The sequence below is a fragment of the Mchenga conophoros genome, linkage group LG14, assembly GCF_057382185.1.
Source record: "Mchenga conophoros isolate Kocher_MC1m ecotype Shallow Benthic linkage group LG14, M_conophoros_male_GT1.1, whole genome shotgun sequence".
Taxonomy (NCBI): domain Eukaryota; kingdom Metazoa; phylum Chordata; class Actinopteri; order Cichliformes; family Cichlidae; genus Mchenga; species Mchenga conophoros.
Window position 1 is genome coordinate 1225418 of NC_140539.1, and position 8858 is coordinate 1234275.

General features: G+C 50.4%; 1 protein-coding gene across 1 annotated transcript; it reads right to left on the reverse strand.

Moving 5' to 3' along the window:
- Positions 1–3056: 3056 nt before the first annotated feature.
- On the reverse strand, positions 3057–4565 carry LOC146559042 (uncharacterized). Its single transcript, XM_085245192.1, has one exon. The coding sequence runs from the start codon at positions 4518–4520 to the stop codon at positions 3057–3059; it is 1464 nt and encodes a 487-aa protein (XP_085101318.1). The 5' UTR covers positions 4521–4565.
- Positions 4566–8858: the final 4293 nt, after the last annotated feature.

Here is an 8858-nt window from a genome sequence, read left to right on the forward strand (position 1 = left end):
GTGTGGACTGAAGCGGGAAAAAGGGTCAGAGAAAGAAAAAAAACCTCACGTGACGGCTCGCGATAAGGAGCCGGCTCGTGTCGTACACGTCAAAGACCCGGCTCTAAGAGCCATTTCGTTCGCGAACGACCCATCACTATTGCCCAACTACTACAAATGGGCAACGGAAAGCTACGTGACTGTGACCGCTCATTGTAGCGGAGTGCAATATAATGAGCGGTGTGTATTATTGTAGGGTCTGCCTTACATTATAAAGCGCCTTGAGGCGACTGTTGTTGTGATTTGGCGCTGTGTAAATAAAATTGAATTGAATTGAGTGGTAGATACAAAGACTGTACTGCCCTATATTGTACCATAATTTTCTTTTTAATAATTGAGTCTTGAGTTGAATGTTTTTAACAGGCAAAAAATACTTTAATAAGTAAATGTTCAATTTTTTTCGTTTTTCTTTTTTTGCTGAAAATTGGTCCGAACCGTGAGATTTTTGATCCGTTGCGCCACTAATTGCCACCAACTGCAAAATATTTTCATGATCGTAAAATGCCTCAATTAAAACATTTGGTATGTTTTGTGTTACAATGCAGATTAATTAGATTTGTATTCTTTTTGGACCCGCTGCGTCGGGTCCATCTTCTTAGTGCTGCTTCCCCAGCAAATGATAGCGTAGAAGAGCTTCACACATGACTGTTGAAACATCAGCAGGAGTTTATTGCAGATTTATTCCTATAGAGTGTGTCTGTGTTCTTGGGGTTTAACACTCATGCTCGAGGAGACCTATAACAGCAACCAGCCAAACTGTCTAACAATGTCTGAAAAGACTTAAAAGGTAATATGTGCAGCAACAGTGGCAGCAGCAGGGATTAAAGTAATAGATGATAATTAATTAATTAATTCTAGATTAATAGAATAATAGATTATTCATGGCTGGTGAAAAAAGGACCAATGGTGTGACAGGATCTCATGAGGAGCCAAGAGGTATCATAATATCAGACGAAGCACATTTGTCATTGTAGAATACACCAGGCACAGACACACGCACACACAGGCAGGTACAGCCAACTTCCACATTTATTCAAGTGTTGTTGTTTTGACAGCTGACTCAAAACAACAACTCCCCCCCCCCGCGAGCGAGAGAGGAAATCGGCCACTGCCATCTGCGCCCCCGGCCTATGGATCACCTTGAACTTAAAGGGCTGCAACGCCAGATACCACCGGGTGATCCGGGCGTTGGCATCCTTCATGCGGTGGAGCCACTGCAGCGGGGCGTGGTCCGAACAGAGGGTGAATGAGCGTCCCAGGAGGTAATAGCGCAGGGAGCCGACCGCCCACCGGATGGCCAGGCACTCCTCCACAGTGCTGTACCGGCGCTCGCGCTCTGCTAGCTTCCGGCTGATGTATAGGACAGGGCGGTCGGCCCCCCTCACCTGCTGGGACAAAACGGCTCCCAGCCCTCTGTCCGAGGCGTCAGTCTGCAGAACAAAAGGGAGGGAAAAGTTAGGAGTGTGAAGCAGCGGCTCCCCACAGAGAGCCTTTTTCACCTGCACAAACGCCGCCTGGCACGGCCCCGTCCACTGGACCAGATCCGGGGCACCCTTTCGAGTGAGATCGGTCAGGGGGCTGGTTAGCTGCGCAAACCCCGGCACAAAGCGACGATAGTAACCCGCCAACCCCAAGAACCGTCTCACCTCCTTTTTCGTCCTGGGGCGCGGGCAGGATGCGATAGCCGCCGTCTTCTCCACCTGTGGACGCACCTGCCCGCCCCCCAGGTGGTACCCCAGATACTGCCCCTCCCTCCGTCCAACCGCGCACTTCTTCGGATTGGCCGTGAGCCCCGCCCCCTCAGGGACTCCAGGACCGCGGCCACCCGCAGCACATGCTCCGCCCAGGTGTCGCTGTGGATGATCACGTCATCCAGGTAGGCGGCAGCATGTGCTCAGGTGCCTAGCCCCTCTGTCATACAGGCGTTGCTGACGCTGCTGAGCCTGGAGCAAATTCTCCCGTGACAACCTCCCCAAAGTGTGGAGTTTTGCTCTCAGGTCCAACATGTACTGAATCTCATTTTTGGCGGGGCTTGGACCATCCTCCCAGCTTTCTTTAATCAGGTCGAGCACCCCACGTGGCCTCCTGCCGAACACCAGTTCAAAGGGAGAAAATCCCGTGGAGGCCTGGGGCACCTCCCGCACTGCGAATAACAGAAGGTCTAGCCAGTGATCCCAATTGCGTTCATCCTCGTTAATGAACTTCCGAATCATGGACTTTAAAGTCTTATTCAGCCGCTCCACCAGCCCGTCAGTCTGAGGGTGGTAGACGCTGGTCTGAATAGATTTAATGCCCAGTAATTCGTACAGTTCCCGCAGTGTACGAGACATAAACGACGTGCCCTGGTCAGTCAGTATCTCTTTCGGGATTCCGACTCGGGAGATGACCTGAAACAGTGCCTGCGCCACACTCTTTGCAGAGATGGTGCGCAGCGGAACTGCTTCCGGGTACCGCGTTGCGTAATCCACCAGGACTAACACAAAGCGGTAGCCGCGTGCACTCCGGTGAAACGGCCCGATGAGGTCCATGCCGATGCGCTCAAACGGGACCTCAATGAGGGGGAGGGGGCGCAGCGGCGCCTTCGGTATGGCCGGCTGGTTAACAAGTTGGCAGTCCGGGCAGGACGCGCACCAGCGGCGCACATCCGCTCGGATGCCCGGCCAATAAAATCGGGCCGTTATTCGCTCCAGAGTTTTCTCATAGCCCATATGCCCTGCCATGGGGTTATAGTGGGCCGCCTGGAAAAGCGTTTCCCGGCGGCCCTGCGGCACCAACAACTGGGTGTGTGTTTCCTCTGTCTGAGTGTCACGACTCACTCGATATAATCGGTCGTTTAATAAGACGAAACGCGGGTAGGTCTGCGCGGCCTCAGGGCGCACCACGTGACCATCAATAGCCATCACTTGGTCAAAGGCTGAGCGTAGGGTGCCATCACGAGACTGCTCCAGTGGGAAATCACCCATGGGGGACACTTCCGGGGCCGGCGGGACGTCCCGTGAGGCTCCTCCCCCCCGGAGTCAGTCACCGCTGAACGCCGCGCACACGCTACACCCCGCTTCCGGTCGTGATCGCACCCCCGCGTACTGCCCCAGTAGCTGATGAAACCCCGGCCAATTGGTACCCAGAATCAGGGGGTGCGACAGGCGCGGGCTAACCGCCGCCGTTACTCTATGCGTTTTGCCCTTATACTTTAATAACAGCGGCACTATGGGATACCTGTGAACGTCACCATGCACACACCTCACCTCCACCCATTCTGCCTCCAGCAATGCCCCGGGGCGAACCAAGCTTTGGTGTACGAGGGTCTGCGTGCAGCCCGTGTCCACCAACGCCTGGCGTATACCCCCTCGAGTCCTTACCGGAATACTGTATGTCCCTCCTGGACCGGGGGAGGGTGCCGGGGCGCCAGCAACACGAAACACCTGCCCCACTTCCATAAGCGGACAATCCCTCCTCAGGTGCCCCGGCTGCCCGCACTTCCAACACTCCGGCCCCGGCGTCTGTGCTGCTCTCCGTGGCTCGGGGGCGGCTCCACTTGGCTCGGCTCCCCTGGACGGCACCAACGCCGCGAAAGGGTTAGTGGGGCTCAGCGCCGGCAGCCGCTCTGCCTGCCCTGGTGCCGGCACACGGTGCCTCGGGGCCGGCACTGGGGCCTGTTTGTTCGGCCTCCGTCCGGCGTCCCCGGGTTCCCCTGCTCCAGCGGCAAGGTGGTCCTCCGCCAGCGTCACCGCTACCTCCAAGCTTGCGGGCCGGTGGCACCGGACCCATCTCGCTGTCTCCGCTGGCAATCCCTCCGTGAACTGCTCCAGCACCACCTTGTCCACCAGCTTCGTCTCCCCCTCCGATGTTCCCGGTTGCAGCCAGCGTACCGCCGCGTCGCGCAGCTGCCGGGCCCAGGCGAATGGTCGGTCCGTTGTAGCCAGCCGACAGGCCCGGAACCGCCGGCGGTGGTCTTCGGCGGTGAGCCCTAGCCTGTCCACCACCGCCCGGCTCACGTCCGCGAAGCTGCTCCTCGACTCCGGAGGCAGACTCAGGGCCGCTGTTTGTGCCTCCCCGGACAGCAGGGGGAGCAGCCGCGGAGCCCACTCCTCCCGCGGCCATTGGCAAGCCTCCGCCGTGGCACGGAAGGTCTCCAAAAAAACCTGTGGGTCGTCCCCGTCCCCCATCCGGGGCACCGCCACCGACATTGGCGAGGGCTTCGGCGTGGCAGCGGCCCCGACCAGCCGCTCCAGAACTTGCGTCTGCCGGTCCGTCTGCTCCCGCAGCGCGGCCAGGTGGGCACGCTGGTCGGCCGCCTGATCCCGGCTCATCGTCGCCATCTCCGCCAGCATCTGCGCCAAGAATTGCAGAGGCTGGGCGGGTGGCGCGGCCTGTGGGTCGGACATTTCCCCACCGGCACTTTCCTGGGTTTCGGCACCACTTGTAGAATACACCAGGCACAGACACACGCACACACAGGCAGGTACAGCCAACTTCCACATTTATTCAAGTGTTGTTGTTTTGACAGCTGACTCAGTCACACAGTCTGACAGCTCACGAGCCCAGCTGATCTCTCCTCTGGCCGCTCCTCCTCGTCTCACTATAAACACAGCGGAGGGAGACCATCATCAGTCCATAAACAACATCAGCTGTTCTTACCGGCCTCGCAGCGCCGCCCTGTTGAGCCTTCCGCTCCACTCCTCCCCCGCAGCTGCGCCCGGGGCCACGCCTCCGCTACAGTCATGATTAATGAATAAAGTTGCATACTGAAACGTGCTGCATTCCTCTCATTTCAAACTTTGTAAACTTTGTCTTGTAGCTTTTTGGTTGCTCCTCCTATGCGTCTTGTTTTATTTTAAATCCCCCCTCCCTTAGGCATCCCCTGGAACCCATCGTTTCATGCCACAGTGATACCAGCTGTGCGTGATTCTCTCAGGCTAAGTCTGCCAGAATGTTGAAACACGGGAGGTGTGCATATAGAGCTCAGAATGTCTGCCTGAGAGGGTTCCTAGCAGGTGATGAGCCAGACGTGCTGTTTACCAAACAGTGCTTATTGTTCTATCATAGCAGGTCACCTTCGACTGGGTCGTCCTTCCAGCAGAGCTGAACCTTCGCTAACAGAGGTAACATTTCTTGCTACGTGCTTTCAAATTAGAAATGCATTAGACACAAGTGGCATGTGTGTGTGTCTGTGTGTGCGTGTAATGCTATACGTCTGCTAATGCAGTCGCACTCATTCAGAACCATGCCATTAAAAAAGTCTGCCCTTGTAAGATGTAAGCCAAGTTCTTCACACGAAGGACATTCAAAGCATTTTGAATCCACCTGAGCACACTGATGATACATCTAAAAATCTTGTCACAGGCTGGGTCTCCGACCCAGCACTCTGAGTTTTCTTTGTATTTTTTGATATGTTATTAGTTTGTGTTATTTCCTATTTTGCCTTTAGTTTAGGCAGTTATTGGTTATTGTTCCTGGGTTTTCTATGTTTTGGGGTTTGGTATTTATTCATCACGTGTTGGGTCTGTTGAGTTGTGTTGTCATGTTTAGTTGTTAGTATTTCCTGTTTTATTTGACAATGTCATGTGGTCTTTGTTCATTGTATTTAGCTTTCTCTCCTGGTCCTGTCATTAGGTTTATGTCTGTCAGCTGTTTTCCCCCATGTGTCCCCACTTCCCCTGATCACCTCATGTCTGTATTTAAGCCTTTTGTTTTCTTCATGCCATTGTCGGGTCGTCTGTTTATCTCACCAGGGTCACAGTTTTAGTTTTCATCTGTTATGTATTATTAGTCTTAGTCATGGTCTTTGTTTATTATTTTTCCACCACAGTCATAGTTTAGGTTTTGGTCTCAGTACCATTTAGTATTTTGTTTCTTAGTGTTTTGCCTGTTTGTTTTTGGTCTCTTGGTTCATTTCCCTGCCGTCATCGCATTAAAGGTTCACCTTTCTGTTAATCATTACAATTCCTCGTCATCATCTGCTTTTGGGTCCTGTTTCCACACACATCGGCGCACCCCGCCGTGACAAATCTGAGTCCATGTCCTTTTTAATTTGATAATTACGCCTTAACCAGCCACTTTATTAGTTACACTTAGTTACACTACTACAGAAATGCCAGCATGTTGTAAGATTTCCTCGAGGATGTTCGCAGTACTGAAACACTCACTGTGTTTGGCATTAACAGCTATGCCACGTTCCAAGTCACTGAAATCCTCTTGGTTGAGTCAGTACTATGTTATGGAATATTAAAGCTGAAAAATGGTATCTGTCATTAGTTTATCAGCAAAGTGAGAGTTTGTTTCTGTTGAGTACTGAGCCACACTTTGTTGGTTTGAATCAATGTTTCCTGATATATTGGTAATAAGTTCTGAGAGCTACCGCAGACGGACGGCTGTAGCAGCTGTGACGACACCACTGACTCTGAACAGTCACTCACTGAAAATGAAGCACAAACGTCTGTGATGGTGAGGTTTGTGCTTCATTTTCGATAAAGTTTCAGCTCTGATATTACCTTAGGTGGTGGGTAATGAAGTACAACTCAACAAACATCAGCAAACACACAAACTGTGTGCTGTTTGTCTCACAGTGTGTTGCAGCTAAAGTGCAGCTTCTGGATTTCACAGGGAGAGAAAAGAAAGAGCGCGAGCTTCACTCAGAGATGGAGAAAGATGAGAACGACGGGCAGACTAACTGCTGTCACTCACAGGTCAGTGCAGGATAAACAGGTTAGTTTGCTGCACTGTGATTGGTTTAAAGTAAAGAACAGTGACTGCTGCACAGTGGCTGTGTTTCGTGGTCACAGTTAGCTCACAGTGTAGCACAGATTCATTCACTGAATTCCACCTTCACACCAACTTCATCCAGTCTAACGTAAAGGCGGCATAAACAGTGTAGAGTCGGTGCAGGAAACATCTGGTTGAATCCAGGTGTGTCAGCAGCTCCGCTGATCACAGCCTGTACACTAAGAAAATCTACTGGAAATGAATGTGAGTTTGATTCTTTTCCCCACACTGAACCATTACAACCAGTTTAGTTTAGTTTAGTTTCCCCCACTTTAACCTCTGACGGTGCACATTTCCCTGTTTACAGTCCCCAACTATAATGTAGGCATAAGAAAATAGAGCTGCTTTCTATTTACTTCTGATTCAAGATGAGAATATTTAGAGTTTAATAAAGTTTGTATTAAAATCTACTGATATTATTTTAATATTATGCTAATATAGCACAAGGTTCAGTTAGCTTTGCACAGAAACAGAAACATCCTCCAAAGAGCTTTTCAGAGCCTGTACGTTTTTACTTTTACTGGAGTAAAGAAGTTGATTCTGTACTTCAACTTTTACAGTAATATTTTTTAATAGTAGTATTTGTACTTCTGCTTGAGTACAGAATGTCTGTACTTTTACCAACTCTGGATATTAGTCAGATCAGCACACACACACTGGTCCAGTCCAGTTTAACGACTCGAGGTTGGAGCAGAGGTGCTACTTGCCACCATCGGCTCCTCGGAGCCCCAGGCCAGTACGGAGGCCCCCGAGAGCTGGCAAGCTTTAAACTGGAGCAATGATTTGTGCAAAGTTTGCCATAACAATCAAAGACGCCTGACCTCTTTAATGGGGCCCCACCCGACTCCACCCGAATCCCCCCACTCATATTGCAACTGATATTTATGATTCTGTTCAAACTAACCCAGTGACGGATGCCAGTCAATAAAAATGAAGAGCAGTTATCCTTCTGGAAGTGAAAAAAACAAAAAAATGGTGAAGAAAAAAAGCAAGACACTGAAGTCTAATACTAAATAACTTCATATTACCAGTCTGTAACATCACAGTCATCAGCATCATATTATTTCTCTGATGTGATGTTTGACATTAGTGCAGCCAGCAGACTGGAAGAATGTAGAAACATGCAAAGAAACTTGGACGTGTGCTGCGATGTGACTTTTATTATATATTTTCCACGACTGCAAGTCCAGCAGGTATGGCTGGTTTCCAGTAACATACATCATCTGACGGTGAGTGCAAGGATCCATGGAGAATTTATATTTCAATGCACCAATTATGCATGTGCCCAGGAAGTGGACTTCAGGCAGAAGTATAACAGCAAGGACCTGGTTCCCAGCCCGTATCAGTCTCTACATGTATGCATTACAAAGATGTAAATTATTGTGGTGTGTGTGTAGTGTGTGTATATTTCACTACATTTTATACCTGTGGTGTAGACCACAGATAGACTGTCTTTGCAGTTTAATTGGCGTGTTTGGAGCACTGAAACCTCCAACTTGCTTACTGCTATGTGAGTGATGTCTCATTGTACTGCCCAGCTGCTTGTTATTGTCTAACCCATAACTATTTTTATATAAGGCCTTCTATGGAAATCTGAGCTTCGGGTCGAAACACTGAGTCACTGTAAATTCTGTGCCACCATAAAGGAGACTTTGAAGAGCCACGGGCAAGTACTGAGTGACCAGGGATTAATGCAGGGGTCCATCCAGGTGATGTGACTGGAATAAACTGTATCGCATGTATTACAGCACCTCACAACCCCATTTGCAACAAAAGACAAAGTCATGAGCACCATCTAGTGGTGCAAAAGGGCATTTCCCCTCAGCTTAGATCCCTCTCCCCGTCACATCTTTGAACTGAGATGAAGGTTATCAGGTTATTTCTCATTTTTGACCTCAGCAGTGACCGAGGTGGAAAAATGCCAAATGTTAGACTGCTCCTGGTTGGCTGGCTCTGCCTTAAACTGAAAGGGAACAATTGACAGTTCTCATTATAGAGTAGTCAGTAACTTTGTTTGTTGCTGGAGACACAGGAGGACACATAAGACGAGGGTCTGC

What these genes read in the sequence shown, in the direction of transcription:
- LOC146559042 (XM_085245192.1), bottom strand. Translation starts at nt 4,520, where the DNA reads ATGTGGAAGTTGGCTGTACCTGCCTGTGTGTGCGTGTGTCTGTGCCTG.